The 19,668-nt window shown below is 40.5% G+C and overlaps 2 protein-coding genes across 2 annotated transcripts; one reads left to right on the top strand and one right to left on the bottom strand.

Moving 5' to 3' along the window:
* Positions 1 to 2,923: 2,923 nt before the first annotated feature.
* On the top strand, positions 2,924 to 9,713 carry LOC106576390 (uncharacterized). Its single transcript, XM_014153528.2, has 9 exons — positions 2,924 to 3,066; positions 3,905 to 4,107; positions 4,212 to 4,301; positions 4,520 to 4,615; positions 5,074 to 5,184; positions 5,296 to 5,419; positions 5,722 to 5,932; positions 7,596 to 7,645; positions 7,758 to 9,713. The coding sequence occupies exons 1-9, from the start codon at positions 3,009 to 3,011 to the stop codon at positions 8,870 to 8,872; spliced, it is 2,058 nt and encodes a 685-aa protein (XP_014009003.1). The 5' UTR covers positions 2,924 to 3,008; the 3' UTR covers positions 8,873 to 9,713.
* A 4,569-nt stretch (positions 9,714 to 14,282) lies between these two features.
* LOC123728085 (uncharacterized) lies at positions 14,283 to 16,247 on the bottom strand. Its single transcript, XM_045698651.2, has 4 exons — positions 16,020 to 16,247; positions 15,905 to 15,909; positions 15,672 to 15,736; positions 14,283 to 15,576 (listed from the first exon to the last, which is right to left on the bottom strand). Exons 1-4 carry the CDS (start codon positions 16,245 to 16,247, stop codon positions 14,612 to 14,614), a joined length of 1,263 nt encoding a protein of 420 aa, XP_045554607.1. The 3' UTR covers positions 14,283 to 14,611.
* Between the last annotated feature and the right edge of the window lie 3,421 nt (positions 16,248 to 19,668).

The raw sequence follows: 19,668 nt of genomic DNA, 5'->3' as shown, positions 1-19,668 counted from the left end.
ACACTACTACACTGTCTGAGCCAAGGACTACATGCTTTCTGGTAAGTTTTGATTACAATACTGGGTGGGGTGAATATATTTTATATGGCATACATTATTTTTTGTTAACTAGTAAACAGTAGCCTACAACAAAGTGTGTTTAAATCATTTATAACTTGTTAACAATTTCTGCTAGTTAGTTTTTGCTACCATGTGGGTTTTCGCCTGCTAACTGAAGTGTTAATTCACCTGTTTCCATACATGTTTCATTTTAAAACATTTATCTTACAAAGAAGTTGTATAATCTGTTTAACTTTTTATCTGTACATGGAATTGTATTTGTTTTGTTTTTTTACTCATTTTTTTCTAATATTTACAGGAAAAGGCCACGGGCACTGTCTGATGTGTGGAGACATTTCACTGCAGCTAATGTAGAAGGAAAAGCTGTGTACATTTGCAAGTACTGTGCCAAATCATATGTGAAAAATGCAACAAAGATGCAGAATCATCTGGCCAAGTGCATAAAGTTCCCTCAGCACTCACAACAAGCAACCTCTGACAAAAGTCCCTCTACTTCTATTTGAGGTGAAAATGATGAATCAGACACCTTATCGATAGCAACAGCTCATGGGCCTCCTGGAATCAGATGTTGTTTTGACTCAATGGAGGAACGTAGCCAGAGAAATGCTGATGAATATCTTGCTCGAGCTTTGAATGCAACTGGTTCACCTCTGATGCTCACAGGCAATATGTATTGGAAGAGATTTCTGAATGTTCTTCGCCCAGCATACACCCCTCCAACCAGACATGCTTTATCTACTCATTTGCTGGATGCAGAGTTCAACAGAGTTCGAGTGAAGGTCAAGCAAATCATAGAGAAAGCAGACTGTATTGCAATCATCTCTGATGAGTGGTCTAATGTTCGTGGGAAAGGAATAATTAACTACATCTCCACCCCTCAACTAGTATTCTACAAAAGCACAGACACAAGGGACAACAGACACACCGGTCTCTACATTGCAGATGAGCTGAAGGCAGTCATCAATGACCTTGGACCACAGAAGGTATTTGCACTGGTGACAGACAATGCTGCGAACATGAAGGCTGCTTGGTCTAAAGTGGAGTCCTACCCTCACATCACACCGATTGGCTGTGCTGCTCATGCATTGAATCTGCTCCTCAAGGAAATCATGGCACTGAAAACAATGGATACACTCTACAAGAGAGCAAAGGAAACGGTTAGGTATGTGAAGAGTCATCAAGTTATAACAGCAATCTACCTCACCAAGCCCAAGTGAGAAGAATAAGAGCACCACATTGAAGCTGCCCAGCAACACCCGTTTGGGTGGTGTCATCATGTTTGACAGTCTCCTGGAGGGGAAGGCGTCTCCAAGAAATGGCCATATCACAGTCTGCCGATATGGACAGCCCCATCAAGAGGATCCTCCTGGATGATGTATTTTGGGAGAGAGTGGTAAGCAGCCTGAAACTCCTGAAACCTATAGCAGTAGCCATTGCACGGATTGAGGGAGACAATGCCATCCTGCCTGATGTTCAGACTCTGCTTGCAGATGTAAGAGAAGAAATCCGTTCTACCCTGCCCACGTCACTGTTGCTCCAAGCAGAGGAAACTGCAGTTCTGAAATAAATCATAAAGCGTGAAGACTTGCCTGAAGCCCATACACGCCACAGCGTACATGTTGGACCCCAAGCATGTGTGAGCAAGGAGGCCTACAAACCTGACTGTTACACCAGCTCTGTCAGGAGGAATGAGCGAAAATTCACCCAACTTATTGTAGGAAGCTTGTGAATGGCTCCCCGAAATGTTTGACACAATTTAAAGGCAATGCTACCAAATACTAATTGAGTGTATGTAAACTTCTGACCCACTGGGAATGTGATGAAAGAAATAAAAGCTGAAAGAAATAATTCTCTCTACTATTATTCTGACATTTCACATTCTTAAAATAAAGTGGTGATCCTAACTGACCTAAGACAGGGAATCTAATAGTATTAAATGTCAGGAATTGTGAAAAACTGAGTTTTTAAATGTATTTGGCTAAGGTGTATGTAAACTTCGGACTTCAACTGTATATCCAATGCAAAAGAACATCTATGTTTAAGTGGTATTAATATTAATTCCCATATATTTCTGTTAATTACCATATATTCTGTAAATTCCCATGTAAAGTTTCCACCACTGAATATTCCCCAAAATGTGCAACCCTACCGACAACACACGGTTTATTAAAACATTCACCCTCTTCCATACAGTTTCATAAAATTGTGGATGTTATCAGCATTTACTTCCTGAATAGTGTACAGTGAATTATATAAACAGGGTCTAGTATGTGTTCTATATTGGCACGAAGTGATTAGCAATGGAGAGGCATCATGAACTACACAGGTAAACACATTTGTGGATACCTTTTCAACTATCAGAAATGACCAAATTCCCTATGGTCCCTCGGTCTGAAATATCACAGAGAATTATGACTCCTTTCCCATGAAGCTCCAGTGGGTCAAGTGGCTCGCATAATAAAAAATGTAAGTATATAACGAATGTAAGCCCTACCTTTACATCGTTTTCCTTGACAGGGACACATCTTAGGCTGGCATTGATTATGACTATTCAATTCACAATCACAGCATGAGGAAGTGATTAGTAGGCATACTATTTTAGACAGATATGGTCTATAATGGTATGATGATGTAGATGTCTCATGTTAGTCTACAATGCCCTTGTTACAGATGTCTTGGACCTCTTATTATACTAATGATTAAGTCAATGGTTACATGTAAATACAGTTAGTAATAACTAAAATGCAGATTGCATTGGCAGTAATCAAGTTCATAAATACATCTATTGAACAGATTGATAGTTAAATATTACACATTTAGCATAATTGCTGACTTTTATTTTGAAGACTTTTTGGACACTGACGTTAAAATAGTACTTGGTGGCAAAGGTTTCACATCCTCTTTTATAGTGGTAACGTTAGCTAGATAGATTTACTTTCTACTGTCTCATGCGGCGCTCACTAGCTAAGGTAGCTAAGATATTGATTGGCACATGGGCCATAATGGGTATGTATACGGTATTTGTGGTAACTTGCAAGATAGAAAACAATATTGTGTGTTTGCTAGCTAGCTTTCTAACCTAGGTGGGCGTAATAACCAGGTCGCTAGCTAGCTATGACCAGGGTTGTATAAGAGCAAACCGTAGCTAAACGTTTTGCAACGGAACATGTAAACGAGCGTTTCTAATTGGACAAATTCGGGTTCTCGCTCCACGTTTCGGTCAGTATTCTAGCGTTTGGTGTCTAGTGAAAACGACCCTGACGTCAAGGAAGTAGCCGTCTACCTAGCTAGCTATTGTGCGGTTTCTAGCAAAACCACTTGTATATCTAACGTTAGCTAGCTGTGCCATTCGATATTTTTAAGCAATAAGACCGAGGGGGTGTGGTATATGGCCAATATACCATGGCTAAGGGCTGTTTTTCGACACGACGCAACGCGGAGTGCCTGGATACAGAGCATTGCCGTTGTATATTGGCAATATACCACAAACCCCCGAGGTGTCTCATTGCTATTATAAACTCGTTTCCAACGTAATTAGAGCTGTAAAAATACATATTTTGTCATACCCGTGGTATACGGTCTGATATACCATGGCTGTCAGCCAATCAGCATTCAGGGTTCAAACCACCCAGTTTATAATATGCTATTGACTAGCTAGCTAGCTATTATTATGTTATTGAGTGTCCACATGCAAATTCGGCGCAGGCTATTGTCTGCTGGGATTGTTATGACATTTGTTATGACAATGTTATTATGACATAACGGTAGCTAAGATATGCATAGCTAAACATAATTGATTTAGCTAGCCATCTAACAGTAACACACTGTGCTTTTCACATTATAGATTCCCCCATCCCTCTCTCCTCTCTGCGCCTTTTGGTTCCACCTCTACGGCTGATGTCTGCATTTATGTGGCAGGTATCACAACAGAGGGCCATCAAGCACTATGGAAAATTAGAGGAGTTTGTGACCGTGGTAACACAAACTGTCCCAGAACTTATGACTGACAGACAGAGAACCCTCCTTATTTTGGGGCTGAGAGCAAGGGTAAGAAATTCTGTCTAATCTTTCATACAGGATCACTTCAATTGGTGAAGTGCAGAGAATAGTTTTATGCAAAGTATCAGACTCCATCACCACTTTTCTTGCAGGTAACTTTGGGGCGATTTTCTGCTGAACACCCTGTCAGCCTCCAAACCCTCCTTTATTCTATAAAGTCTTCTCAACTTGCACAGGTTCAGGTTGGTAAATCAAATGTCATAGTACAATGCCAAGATTTGAACTTTTTTTCCCCTGCTGGACACTTACATGAGAATTAATACCCTGATAATTCAGCCACATTCAAATCAAGAGCTTAAGTTTGTTGGTATGGACAGTTGTGTGCCATTTGTCACCCCCTTTAACACCAAGTCTAAAAATTACCATCCGGTTTCGGTGTGTTTTCCACATTGTTTTACAGTCCTATGATGCAGGCATGGAATCACCTGAAGCTAACTTCGCCAAGCTCACCCAAAGCTTGATTACAGACCCAGTTGAGCGTGAACACTTCGTTCAAGTAAGTAGCTGTTCATGTCAAGCTTGTCTTGAACCTGTTTTACTTTAACATTTTCTTTAGCCTGACTCAACCAAATAATAATTTATTTTGCTTATATAGCACTTCTCATTACAAAATAGAATCTCGAAACGCTTCAAAAGCAAAACAAACCAGCACAACAAATAATCAAAATGGAAAGTGAATGGTGTCTAGTCCGCTTCAGATAGTTGAGGCAGTTTGGAAAGGCAGTCTCTGCCATATGGCTTGACTGGATCGATGGTACAGCCAGGGAGAACCTAGTAATAATGTCCTTGAAAAATTGCATTTTGTTGTATGATAAGTCATAACTAGTAGACCCTGGCAAGAGAGAAGAAAAGACTTGGCTCCCAAAGTAGGATCATGCAGGGTCTCCCAACCAATCATTAAGTAGGCTAACCGTTTTCCTTTTGCATTATCTCGCTGACTCTCCATCTTTTCAGGTGGTGTTCCTTGAGGAATTCAGACCTGATTTTGACAAAGCGCTTCAGGAACTGGTCTGTGACTTCCTCACTAGGTTGGAGGAGCTGCTTACACTACCAGACTTTAAGCAGGTGCAGAAATCACTTTCGTAAGACAGTCTTGAGAGAACGGCATTCCAATTAATAACTGTAGTTGGCCTGGAATCTATTTTGGCATTTTATTTGTGTCCCTATTTTCCCAAGACTGCATTGTTGCTGAGTGCTGGCTCCTCTGGCCTAGATGAATGCCTGCAGTCTTTCTCTCACTCAGAAGATCTCCAGTTTCTGCTCCAGAATTACAAACAATGCAGAACATTGTACACAAACAGTAAGTTCATAGAAAAGTACTCTTTTTTTTTTACCCATCATTTTAGCACCACATGGTCAGATAAGGTTTATTGATGTAACAACTGCATCTGAGGATAATAATCTGATTTATGTGCAGGAACTTCCTCTCACCATGTTCCTTACCTTTCTTGTTCATTTGAAAGGGATTTAAACTGGGATGGATTAGCCAAATAATAAACAATTTGACAGATTAAAATGTAAGTTATGGATATGAGATAAGTATTCAGAACATCCTGGCAGATATTACATTTCTTTTTAACGTATTTGTTTTTATCTGTGCAGTTTCCTCCTCTGACATTCCTCAGGAATCAGATATTGAATCTGATGCCTTCCCTGACCAGTTAAACCGTACCAATCTGGACACTGGTGTGGGGATGAGGACAGCACATTTAGTGGCAATGGGGAGCACAAGAGATATTATAGGCTGCGATGAAACCTGTGATGAAGCGAATGAAGATGACATTGATGTAGAGGACGAGTCAGCACAGAAAAGGTACAGTGCCTTCAGAAAGTATTCACACCCCTTGAATTTTTCCAAATGTAGTTGTTACAGCCTGAATTTAAAATGGATTAAATTGAGATGTTTTGTCACTGGCCTACACACAATACCCCAAAATGTCGAATTGAAATTATGTTTTTAGAAATGTTTACAAATGAAAAGCTGAAATGTCTTGAGTCAATAAGTATTTAACCTCTTTTTTTATGGCATGCCTAAATAAGTTCAGGAGTAAATATTTGCTTAACAAGTCACATAAGAAGTTGAATGGAGTCACTCTGTGGGCAATAAGCGTTGAACATTATTTTTCAATGACTACCACATCTCTGTACCCCACACATACAATTATCTGTTCGGTCCCTCAGTGAATTTCAAACACAAATTCAACCACAAAGACCAGGGAGGTTTTCCAATGCTTCACAAAGAAAGGCAACTATTGGTAGATGGTTCCAAATAAATAAAAAGACAGACATTGAATAGCCCTTTGAGCATGGTGAAGTTACTAATTATACTTTGGATCGTGTATCAATACACCCAGTCACTACAAAGATGCAGGCGTCCACTCAGTTGCTAGAGAGGAAGAAAACCGCTCAGGGATTTCACCATGAGGCCAATGGTGAATATAAAACGGTTAGAGTTTAATGGCTGTGACAGGAGAAAACTGGGGATGGACAACAACATTGTAGTTACTCTACAATACTAACCTGATTGACAGTGAAAAGAAGGAAGCCTGTACAGAATAACAAATATTCCAAAACATGCATCATGCTTGGCCTCCCGAATGGCGCAGCAGTCTAAGGCAATGCATCGCAGTGCTAGAGGCGTCACTAGAGACCCGGGTTCGATCCCGGGCTGTATCACAATCGACCGTGATCGGGGGAGTCCTATAGGGCGGCGCACAATTGGCCCAGCGTCATTTGGGTTAGGGAAGGGTTTGGCTGGGGGGGCTTTACAAGTAGGCCGTCATTGTAAATGAGAATTTGTTCTTAACTGACTTGCCTAGTTAAATAAAAATACAAGGCACTAAAATAATACTTACTCAGTACCAGTCTCAATATTTTCAAGCATACTGGTAGCTGCATCGTGTTATAGGTATGCTTGTAATCGTTATGGAGTAAACGGAATGTAGCTAAGCACAGGCAAAATTCTAGAGGAAAACCTGGTTCAGTCTGCTTTCCACCAGACACTGGGAGATGCAGGACAATAACCTAAAACATAAGACGAAATCCACACTGAAGTTGCTTACCAAGAAGACCGTGAATGTTCCGGAGTGTCCGAGTTACAGTTTTGACTTACAGCTGTAATTAATCAGTGCTAAAGGTGCTTCTACAAAGTATTGACTCAGGGGTGTGAATACTTATGTAAATTAATTATTTCTGTATATAATTTAAAACATTTGCAAACATTTCTAAAAACGTGTTCACTTTATCGTTATGGGGTATTGTGTGTAGATGGGTGAGAATTGTTTTTATTTAATCCATTTTGATTTCAGGCTGTAACAACAAAATGTGGAATAAGTCAAGTGGTGTGAATACTTTGAGACACTGTATGTGAGAATTAATTTATACATTTTTGTTGTTTGAAACAGTGCCTCAAACAACTTTACCACTTGACTTAGTAATGGTCATCAATTTGCATTTCTGTTTTGTGCCTTTCACAGGGTTGGTTCTGGTCTTTCTCCTACCAGTGTCATGCAAGGTGGTGATACAGGTGAGACCTCACTAACTTTTAGTCAAGTACATTTACCCTTTGGATAGCCTCAGTTGACCATTGTGGGACAATGGTAGGGGAAACGTCAATGTTTTTATTCTTTTTTCCGCAGACCCAGTTGCAGGGGTATCGTTTCAGGTGTTGACTCCCCTTTCTTCAGCTTCAAATGAGTGTGCCCCATCTACTTCCAGTTCATCACACATGAACATTTTCCACCAGTGTCCTCAGTGTGGGAAGTGCTTTAATTATCAGTCTCAACTTGTCCAACACCAGCAAATTCACTGTGGGGATAATCCATACAAGTGCTCCAACTGCGGGAATAGATTCAAATTCTTTACAAGTCTGTCAAACCATAAGAGGATGCAATGTGTGGGCACTGCCTTTAGCTGCCTGAAGTGCTGGAGAGAGTTTGGTTCTCTACGTGAGAAATTGAGACACCAGTGTCCACACAACGAAGCCATGTACATCTGTCCACAGAGCGGGAAGAGTTTTAAGACATCACCACAATATCCATTCCAGTGTCGTCACTGTGCAAGGAGCTTTCCCGAATCGAATCAACTGGAAGCCCACGAAAAAAGTCACAGCGTCGTCCAAACGCTCGACTGTCACAAATGTGGAATGACCTTCAGCAACTTGCCCAGCCTAGTGCACCATGTGGAAGCCCACAAGAGGTCGGATCTGAGGCCATCGTCGCACCTTCCAAAGAAGAAAGGTTTGCAACTTCCGAGAACACACCATTGCCACCAATGTGGAAAGTCCTTCGTAACAAACCGTCGCCTCAAGGATCACATGCGCACTCATATGAATTATCGTCCCTTTTCCTGCTCCTACTGTGGTAAATGTTTCACTCAGAAAGGTAATCTCACTGTGCACATAAGGCTCCACACAGGGGAGAGACCGTACATGTGCTCTGTGTGTGGGAAGGCGTTTCCATCAGGAGGGGATCTGCAGGTACACCAGCGCTTTCACACTGGGGAGAGACCTTACCAATGCAAAGAGTGTGACAAACGTTTTTTTAAGTCAAGCCATTTAGTCGTCCACATGCGTGGGCATAGGGGAGAGCGTCCCTACACTTGTAATGAATGTGGAAGGGGTTTTATCCGGAGAACTTGCTTAAAAAAACATTTGCTAGTTCATTCAGGGGAGAGGCCATATTCATGTCTTCGTTGCCCGAATACTTACAAACGCAGTTCACACCTGAACTATCACATGAAGAAAAATCATTGAAAGTTGTAGTGTGTATTTACAATACGCTTTTTTTGGTAGAGCTTTTGTAATAGTGGCATTAGTGGAGATGCAGGAAGTACACCCAGTACCAAACTAATTTATCATATCCTCAACACTTTAAAGCCTTGTTTCCCAGTTCAAGGGGAAGTTCAGTAATTTACAGCTTGACGATTCCTCGCCCTTTAAGTAGTCAATGTGCCAGGAGACACTGTAATCTGTGCTTCCGTTTTCTTTAAACAGACACTACAAATTAACAAGCTAACTTGAGCCCCCACTAGCTGACAATCAATGGAAGTGATATGGGGCATCCATGAAATTGCTAAATTACCTTATGCTAATGTGAAACCAATAATATTGGATTCATTTCGGGTGATTTGGCTATTACATTTAGAACAATTGCATAATTGACCCTATCACTCCCTTTGATTTGTAGTTAGCGGTGTTTAAAATTAGCTTAAATTTGTAGTGGCTGCTTAAAGAAAACTGAACCATAGATTACAGGTTTTCCTGGCCCATAGACTACTTTCAAGGTGATGCACCATCTAACATTAAGTTGTTAAATACTGAACTTGCTCTTTTTAAAAATCACTCTGCATAATAGTCGAGGATGAAAACCAGTGGAATGGCTTATGTACATATTGAGGCTGTTCCACCTGTTTGTTTACGTAATGTTATATGGAGTTTTGGTGAAACTGTTTAAATGTTCAGCGCCTGGATTTATTTCCATGGTGATATAGTGATTTAGTGTTCTGTTGAATGCAGTATAATCGGCAGAATCTACTCTTCTGTAATTGAGTTATGCATTCATATATCAATAAACATATCCATCTAAAAATGCCAACCGTTTAGCCTTTGTGTAAACGTTGTGCCATTCCAAAACATTAAAGTAGATGAATGATTGAGTCAAGCATTTTCATAATCATTACATGCTGGTGTGCTCCCATCTGGCACTGGCTTACAGGGTTATCGTACAGGTGACTGTTCAGAACTGGAACGGGACTGCCCTAGATGTCCTGGTTGGACCAGAGGATGCCAGGGGCCCCCGACTGTGCTTCGTGCAATCAAACAAGCCAAAGCTCAGAATGATGGTAACTGCCAATATACAGGAAACACTTGAGTAAATGAGGGAGTATATATACAAAGTATATTGAAAGCAGTTGCTTCCACACAGGTGTGGTTCCTGAGTTAATTAAGCAATTTACATCCCATCATGCTTAGGGTCATGGATAAAAATACCCAGTTGCCCATTATTTTAGCTACAATGGCTGGAAGAGATCTCAGTGACTTTGAAACAGGGGTCTCAAAGAAGCTTAGGGGGTTTAAAGCGTGTCTCACCAGATCTCAACCCAATTGAACACTGAGACAGGCGTTTCCACCACCATCAACAAAACCCCAAATTGTGGAATTTCTTGAGCAAGAATGGTGTCACATCCCTCCAATAGAGTTCCAGACACTTGTATAATCTGTGCCAAATGGCATTGAAGCCGTGCTGGCAGGCCCAAAGCCCTATTAAGACACTATGTTGGTTTTAGGAAGTTACCTGTATCTTCCTTTTCTTCTATCAGTAACATGTTCTCATTTTGCAGTGGGTAAAACATGAGCTGAAACAGATGTCTCTATCACCCCATCCACAAACATGATTCAATCAGCACAGTTCACATAGGTTGTGTTTACACAGGCAGCCCAAGTCTGATCTTTTTCCCACTAATTGGTCTTTTGACCAATCTTTTTCCAGAGCTGATCTGATTGGTCAAAAGATTAGTGAAAAAATATCAGAATTTGTCTGCCTGTGTAAATGCAGACATACAGGTTTCACAGAGGTTTTTCCAAGTTGTTAACTACAGAGGAAGTAGTTATTACATTTTTTTTACAGTTTACCCATCTTTGAGGAAAAATGTATTGAAAATATAGGGTGTTACTTTTTTCACCACGACCGGTGATCAGAGTTTACCCCATCTATTTGTTTTACCGCTACATCACATGCAGACGAGCTTCAAGTTGGGACTGAGTCCTCCAGCTGGGGGGGTAGTGTCTCATCCAGACCTGACACTATGGACCTCAGGACCAGTTTCCTAGAGGGGTGATATCTTCTGTGTGAATAAAATAAATACAATTCTTCTTCACAATGCTAAAGTAATGCTGGTGATTGTATTGAACACCCAGAAAGGAAAAGGTATTAGATACATCGCTACTCTGCTACAGAACGTTTGTCATTTGTTCTTCTCTGTGTGTCAATCTTGCAAATGGTCTCATTGAAGCGATTTCTGCAAATGAAACAATATACACAAAGTGGTGGGGGCATTTTCTAACCTTCAGAAAGCGTACCTGGTCATCAAAATAAAAACTTGCATACTTGAATACCTTTGCAGTTGCACTGTAAGAGTTGGTTGTGTATTATATCAAATCTACTGTTTTCACTAACAATTATAGTTCTGAATCAACAGAACACAGTTTTTCAAATGGTATCTATTCTCCTGGATAGGATGAAATGCATAGAAATATAATGAATAGAACGGACTAATCATTGACTTGAATGAGGTCTCTCGTTCTATTCATTATATTTCTATGAAATCCATATAGACTTTAAAAAAAAACTGGGCCCAGGGCTGACATACTGCTAATGACCCACAAACAAAATAACTTAAATCCAATCAGATATCATCAGAGCCTACAAAAACTATATTTTCTAGATATCTCAATCAAACATGGGCTTGGGAGGACATCCCAAGAAATCAGACAACATTTTCAATCCACAGTCAATGAGGAATGTGGCCATTTGGCAGGCATTTCAATATAGGCACAGAAATGTTGTGTGTCCCCAACCGATTCTTTTTTTTGTTTGTTTATTTGCTTTTTTTTAAACTTTTTTTTTAAACTTATTTTGTACATAATGTTGCCGCTACCGTCTCTTATGACCGAAAATAACTTCTGGACTGCGATTACTCACCACGGACTGGCAGAATAATGTTTTCCCTTTAACGAGTCTGACGAGCCCGACGCGAACGATATACTACTTTCTCAGGAACAGGCCCAGATCACCCGTGATTTGCGTAAAGAATAGGCGGAGAAAAAGGGGCCAAAGGGCAGGTTGCTTTCTGAGAATTCGTAGGCGATCGAATAAACCCCCACATCCTTACATTTTGCTAGCAAACGTGCAATCTTTGGAGAATAAAATAGATGACATATGCGCAAGATTAAACTACCAACGGGACATTCAAAACTGTAATATCTTATGCTTCACGGAGTCGTGGCTGAACGACGACAATATCAACATACAGCTGCCTGGTTATATGCTGTACCGGCAGGATAGAACAGCAGCGTCTGGTAAGACAAGGGGCGGCGGACTATGTATTTTTGTAAATAACAGCTGGTGCACGATATCTAAGGAAGTCTCGAGCTATTGCTCGCCTGAGGTAGAGTATCTCATGATAAACTGTAGACCACACTATCTACATCGAGAGTTTCTGTATTTTTCGTAGCTGTTTACATACCACCACAGTCAGAGGCTGGCACTAAGGCAGCACTTAATGAGCTGTATTCCACCATAAGCAAACAAGAAAACGTTCACCCAGAGGCGGCGCTCCTAGTAGTGTGTAGCGGCGCTACTAGCTAGCTAGGGGCTCGTAAGTAAGCATTTCACCGTAAGGTGAATGTTGTATTCTGCGCATGTGACTACTGTAATTTCCGGACTATTAAGCGCACCTGAATATAAGCCGCACCCACTGAATTGTAATTTTTTTTTTTATTTTGAACATAAATAAGCCGCACATGTCTATAAGCTGCAGGTGCCTACCGGTACATTGAAACAAATGAACTTTTCACAGGCTTTAACGAAACACGGCTTGTAACAAAAATAAATAGGCTTTAAAGAAACACGGCTTGTAACAAAAATAAATAGGCTTTAACGAAACACGGCTTGTAACAAAAAATAAAAAATTAGCAGTAAGCTTTAGTTGTCTTTTTGCACTGAGTCAATTCCTCACGCTGCTGTTTCCAACATCTTATCATCGACTCATTAAGACCAAGCTCCCGTGCAGCAGCTCTATTTCCTTTTACAACAGCCAGATCAATCGCCTTCAACTTGAAAGCTGCATCATATGCATTTCTCAGTGTCTTTGCCATGATGAGGGTGACAAAATGACTACCGTAATCAGAATGATGGGAAGTTTGAGAGCGCTTGATTTAATCTAAACAGTAAACAAAAAAGTTGTTTGACCTTAACCCGTTCGGCAATTTCATTGGTCTAATGAAAGCTTCATGCCGCCAAAAAACTGAGCACGTCACAGAATGTGTTTTTTAGAGAAAAAAAAATGGAAAGCGGGAAAAATCCATATATTCGCCGCGTCATTGTTTAAGCCGCGAGGTTCAAAGCGTGGGAAAAAAGTTGCGGCTTATAGTCCGGAATTTACGGTAATAAAATTTGATTTGAAATTAATATTTGGCTGCATTTACACAGGTACCCAATTCTGAATTTTTTTCCACTAACTGGTCTTTTGACCAATCACATCAGATCTTTTTCAGAGCTGATCTGATAGGTCAAAATACCAGTTTGTGGAAAACGTATCAGAATTGGGCTGTCTGTGCCGTCTCATCCTTTGCAGCAGGAACTCCATATATGGGCATAGGGCAGTAACCATGACACAGCTACCTCACATATTAGGGGCACGTTCAGTAGGTCACAAGTTAGTTTTGGAACGTTCAGATATAAATATGTAATGTAAAACAAACATGCCTCTCTGACATGAAGAACAAGGAATCATGTCGGCTCTATTTCTATATGCAAAGTTATAAAATTCAAAAGGCACTCGCACATCTGAGCTATCTTTTTTGCAGGTGCATGGTAACAGTTGAATAAAATGAGAAAAAATAAGATTTATGTACACACCTGTCTGTGTTTTATTTTTAATTAAGCCAAATGCTTATTATATATAGAATAGGTAAGGTAGAATATATAATAAATTAAGCCTGCTGTATAGCAGCTTTCATTTTCATTGAAGAAAGAAAAGAAATACAGTTGTATTTCAAAGTTCAAATATTGTCTTTTCAGTTTTTGTATTGGTTTTTATGCAGACATTTGTTACATTCAAAATAAACTCTGAATCAAACCACAAACTGCCAGAGAGAAGCAGGCCCAAACTGCCAGAGAGAAGCAGGCCCCAGCTAGAAAGTATCATAAAATGCCTCATTGATATGACACATACTGTAACTTGAAAGAGGTTATTTTATATTTTGAAATGTTTACTTTCCATCCGTGTTGGCAGTAATGTACACAAACTACAGTTTGAGAAAAAAGGCATGAGAATGAGCATGGTTTTCAGTTATACATTGACGTTATTCAGCATAACACATAGACAGACAGTGAAACAGCAATCTGCACTAATTCCATGGCAACGCTTTTCAGAATGAAACCAAAACATGAAAACACCTCGGACTGCCTCAAGTGTGTGTTTGTAGGTGTCTCTTCAAGTGTGTGAGACGGGTGTAACTTTTTACACAGTGATAACATGGGTATGGCCTCTGTCTTGTATGGGTGAATTGATGCTTAGTTAAGACAGAGCTCTGCGCAAAACTCTTTCCATACTCAGGGCAGGTGTAGGGGCGCTCTCCTGTGTGACTGCGTATGTGAACCGTCAAATGACTTGACAATGTGAAGGCCTTTCCACAAACTGTGCACCTGTAAGGTTTCTCTTTGGTGTGAGAGCGCTCATGCTTCTGCATGTCACCGACTGAGCAAAACCCTTACTTGCACTGAAAGCAGATGTGAGGTCTCTCCCCTGTGTGAATCCTTGTGTGCACAGTAAGATTAGCCAACTGAGAGAAACACTTCCCACAGTAAGGGCAGCTGTATGAACGCTCGCCCGTGTGTGTCCGTTGGTGGAGTACAAGGGTGGCTAAGGCGCCAAAGCACTTTCCACACGCGTCACACTGATGGGGTTTGTCCACTGCATGAGTTCTTTGGTGGATCTTCAGCTCAACTGACCCAAAGAATTTGTCTACACAGTGTCGATAGTTGAAGAGCGGTTCATGAGATTGAGTTTGCTGGTGACTCTTTAGTTCGGAGCGGGAACTGCAACTCCGTCCGCACTCCGTACAGTTGAGCTGTGCCCTGTGTGTCCTCTCATGTTGGAGCCGTTCACTTAAAGATCCAAATGTTTTCCCACACTTGGAACAAGCATACCCCCCCTCCACTGAATGGGTCCTGTTGTGCCTGGTTAGGCTCGACAGGATCTTGAAATGTTTTTCACAGAGAGAGCAGTTGAACGAAGGCGTCACACTATGTGTTTGCTGGTGCTTTCGCAAATCATAAGTCGTCTGGCAACTCTTTCCACACAACAGACATATGAGGGACTTGTGAGTAGATGGGTGTTTGAACCGCTCGCGGATAGATCTGAAACTCTCTCCACACTTGGGGCAATCGAAGGTCACGTCTAGACAGTGTTGTTGGTGGTGTTTTGAAAGCCCAGTTGAATTACTGAAAGTCTTTCCGCACTGGGTGCATTTATAGGGTCGATCTCCAGTGCGAATTCGCTGATGCTGAGCCAGTTGAGATGGATAGATAAAACACCTTCCACACTGGGAGCACTTGTGGGCAATACGCCGTGCAGTGGACAATGCTTTTGAAAGAGTCTCAGAGGATGGTGATACGTCACTAGGTGGTGGTTGAGCACAGCTAGACAGCCGAGAAGACTCCCCTGAAGCAGGTTCTGTGGAGAATAAAGCAAGAAAATAAATGCCATTGTCTTTGCACAACTATGGAATTCTTGGGGCCCCATTTATAAGTACGTTTCAAAAGTCTTACCATTGTTTTCCTCTTCTGTGTCGTTATGGTCTAGAGAAAATGGTCTTGATTCTTCAGCACCAGTCCTGTTAGGGAAGGATCCACAGAGCATGTTTAGTTAAATACTAATGCACAACAGTAGTAGATAACAGTAGTTTAATATAATGGATTCAAACGTAAAGATGCATGGTGTTGGTGGTGTATGTCAAACAAACCTAATTCACAAGCACAATTCAAACACACTTTGCTCTTACGTTTCCTGTGAGGATTCAAGCAGAGGTGTATCAGAGTTCACACTGGACTCAGCCATCCTCCCTCCTGGGCTCTTTCTAGATCTCTTGGAGGAATTGACTCAGTGGTCCCCTTTACTTTTGAGTGTAATTCAGGGGGGAAATATTGAGGATTTTGAGCCACACTGGAGGTGACCATTGGAGAGTTGGCTGTGAGGTCTGGTGCTCCAGCAGCACACAGGTCCCCAACAGCCCCTTCACATCTCCTCTGGTCCTTTGGTTCGGTAATAACCCTTCCCACAGCACTTATGTTTTCATTCTCCTCTTCCACACCTCTCTCTGTGCATTCATCATCATCGCTACCCATGGTAGACACTCTTGTCTTCATTACTGTTCTGGTTGTCATCTAAACGTGCTCTTGATTCTGCCTGTTGATAATCTCTGCTGTCTGACAAAGTCTCCATCTCTCTGCTTACATGGGTAGAGCCTTCCAAGTTAGGCAAGACATCTAATTTGCTGTCAGAGCCATATGCCACTCCCACTGTGGTAGGGAGGGACAGTGAAGCGAGGATGCAGTCTTCTGCAGGGGAGGGAAATACTGACAGACACAAGGGTAGAGGACAGTAAACTAAAACACATTGTGACGGCCTGTCACAATGTGTTTCTTGTGATAAAGGAGCTTAGATTATTACGTTTGTCTAACTTTCCACAGCATGTGTGGTGCTGAAGCAGGTATTGCAGGTCCTCTGTGTGAGAAACAGACTGCAGACACTCATCCGAGGCAGAGGGTACAGCGCTGAGCCAGGATGCAGTCTATGAAGACAGTACACCAAAAATGAGACTAACAAAAGCATAGAAATCCTTTTACATCTCACACATCACTCTCAATGTGTTAAATGCAACATTTTAAAGATGATATAACAACAAACATAGAGCCAAAATGGAGCTCATAAAGACTCCATTGAATATCAGTGATATTTACATATTCCTTGGTTTTCTCTCTACCTGCTTAAGGTCTGGCACTGGTAGCAGATTTGCCATACACCACAGGGAAATCTGCCTGAGAGGGAGATAGAGAGAGCAAGTGAAAGGAGTCCCACAATTTGTATGACAGACAAGTACATCTGCAAACCAAGGATAGATAATATTGATGTTGCTGCTCTTGGCACAGTTGCTATAGCAGAATGGCAGACTGAATGTTCGTCAGACATTGACTATAAACTTTTTTTGATAATTCAACTGGTTGATAATGCCTGCTATTCAATTATGAAATGTTGTTATTCACAATTAAGATTTAAGCCAGCTGGGAATAAACAGTTCCATACCTTGAAGAATTGGATCCTCTCGACTGGGTCTTCAAGAAGGTTTTTGGTGAGCTTGAGGAAGTTTGCTTCCAACGCATCTATCTGTGCATCATTATTCTGTAACATAAATTCAACACAACGATACAAAAAGCAGGGCAACCAGATAATTTGATATATTTGACCCTATATACAGAAAGAACATACCATACCAACTCACCTGTGAAAGACCACTGGATGAGAATCTGTCAAGATGGATCTTAATTTTGTTGAGGTCCTCTGGATGCTCACCTTGAAACAGCTGAAGAGTTATCTGAAAAATATTAACAGTATCCTTGGCCGTGTCGACACTTGACACTTACATGTGACTTTGCTATCCGAACACGAAGATCGCACTGAAAATATAGGAGGTTCCAGGAAGATGGTGGCGAGTGCGGACGAGATTTTAGTTTGCTCTTAGTAACCTTCACTTTTATCCCTCTCAATAGCACTATTTTTTCTTGAAACCTTTAAGGAGGCTATAAAGAAGGGAGAACTACCTGCCTCTCTGAAGCAAGGGGTTATTACTCTTATACCTAAACCACACAAGGATCTCTTGCATATTGATAATTGGCGTCCAATCACACACACCTAACTAACGACTGCAAAATTATAGCCTTAATCTTTGCGAAAAGGTTAAAGTCTTGCTTGAATTATCTGATTGATGAATATCAATCAGGGTTAATGAAAGGGTGCCATATATCTAATAATCTGAGGCTGGTGTTAGACTTGGTTGAGTATTGTGATCTATTGGATGACTTCCCTGTTTTCTTGTTTTTGGATCTTCAGAAAGCATTTGATCGTAAATCACAATTTTATCTTTGATCGTCTTAAGCATTTGAAGTTTTGTCATTTTTTGTTAATGCTATTAGAATTCTGTATAATGGTGGCAATAGCTGTATCAAACTCTGTCATGGAACATCCTCAAGGTTTAACATTTACAAAGGAATACGACAAGGTTGTCCAATCTCACTTTTTTTATTTTTGTTAGTATCTCAAATCTTATGCTCATTAGTTCATCAAAGTTAATTTGAAGGCGTTACATTCCAGGCCAGAGAGATCAAGATATCCCAACTGGCGGATGACATCACTTTTTTTGAAAAATGTGTCACAAACTAGATAAGCATTGGATATTGTGAAGCAGTTCTCAGGTTTGGTATTAAATCTTTTCAAATGTGAGATGTTTGTTCTGAAAGGAGCTGTCAATCCAGCAGATTGTAACATCTCTGAAAAAGATACTGTAACCTACCTCGATGTATAAGAACACCAAAAATCTTAAGGCTGTGAATGATCTTAATTTGAACCCTGTAACTGAATCTGTCAACAAAAAAAGTATCATCATGGTTAGGGAGGGATTTAAGTCTTCAAGGAAGCGTGCTTTTATCCAAAGCTGACGGGCTATCTCATGCATCCTATCTTTTTTCATCTATTGACATTCCCAAATCCACTTGCTGTACCTTAGATAGGCTTTTGTACAACTACATATGGAAAAACAAGCCACATAAGATAAAAAAAAGATGTTATCACCAACAGGGTTTGTGATGGCGGTCTAAATGTCTTAGACTTCACTCTCTTCAATCAGATATCAAAAGTCAACTGGGTTAAAAGGTACAGAAAAAAATCCTCATAGTTTCTGGAATATTATACCTCATTTTGTTTTTCAGAAGCTCGGAGGGCTTAATTTTTTTACTACAATGTCCGTAAATTGTGGGTAAACTTCCTGTGAAATGAGCAGCTTTTCACAAGCTGGCTTTAATGTGCTGGGCTTTGCTGTATAAACACAACTTTTCACCTCATAAATGTTTTATATGGAATAATGGGTCGATATTACATAGAAACAAGATGTTATTTTACCGTAACTGGTTACTCGAAAAACATTGTCCTTGTCAGCCAATTAGTTAGTATTAGTGGGAATCTATTTACGCGGAGAGAATTTATGGAAAGATACAACTGAGGTTTCAAGCAAGGAATAGGACACAGTTATAAAAGCTATACCTAGTGGGATAAAATCCTTACTTCAGAATAATGCATATTTTGGTATATCTCCTATTGTAAGCGATATCCAAGGTGAATGGCATAGGTTTACTAGATAAGAAATTCAACAATTGTTTTATATGGATATTTCTACAGGAAGTCTATTCCCTCTGTGATATTTTGTTGGGCTTCATCGTTTTGATGTAAACTGGCACCGTGCTTGGCTCACTCCACACAAATTTATGGTGACCAATACAGTAAAGGACATCTCCTTTAAGATTATCCATAGATTCTATCTGTGTAATAGCTTGATTTCTAAATATATACCTGATATTAACAGTGAATGCAGTTTTTGTGAACTAGAAATTGAATCTATTGAACAGGAAGGCTTTCGATACTGTTAACCATGAGATTCTCATCACAAAATTGTCCAATTTCAACTTTTCCCCCGATGCCTTGAGATGGATGAAATCA

This window comes from Salmo salar, chromosome 17 (assembly GCF_965601325.2).
Source record: "Salmo salar chromosome 17, fSalSal1, whole genome shotgun sequence".
Classification (NCBI taxonomy): domain Eukaryota; kingdom Metazoa; phylum Chordata; class Actinopteri; order Salmoniformes; family Salmonidae; genus Salmo; species Salmo salar.
This window is presented reverse-complemented; position numbering and strand designations above follow the sequence as displayed.

Bases quoted from the DNA above. Each gene is read 5' to 3' on its own strand.
- LOC123728085 (XM_045698651.2), bottom strand. From the start codon at position 16,247: ATGGGTAGCGATGATGATGAATGCACAGAGAGAGGTGTGGAAGAGGAG. The intron at 15,577-15,671 runs GTAAGACTTTTG...TATTCTCCACAG, and splicing joins CACAGAAGAGGAAAACAATG to AACCTGCTTCAGGGGAGTCT.
- LOC106576390 (XM_014153528.2), top strand. From the start codon at position 3,009: ATGCGGCGCTCACTAGCTAAGGTAGCTAAGATATTGATTGGCACATGG. The intron at 4,616-5,073 runs GTAAGTAGCTGT...CCATCTTTTCAG, and splicing joins AGCGTGAACACTTCGTTCAA to GTGGTGTTCCTTGAGGAATT. The intron at 5,185-5,295 runs GTGCAGAAATCA...TATTTTCCCAAG, and splicing joins CACTACCAGACTTTAAGCAG to ACTGCATTGTTGCTGAGTGC.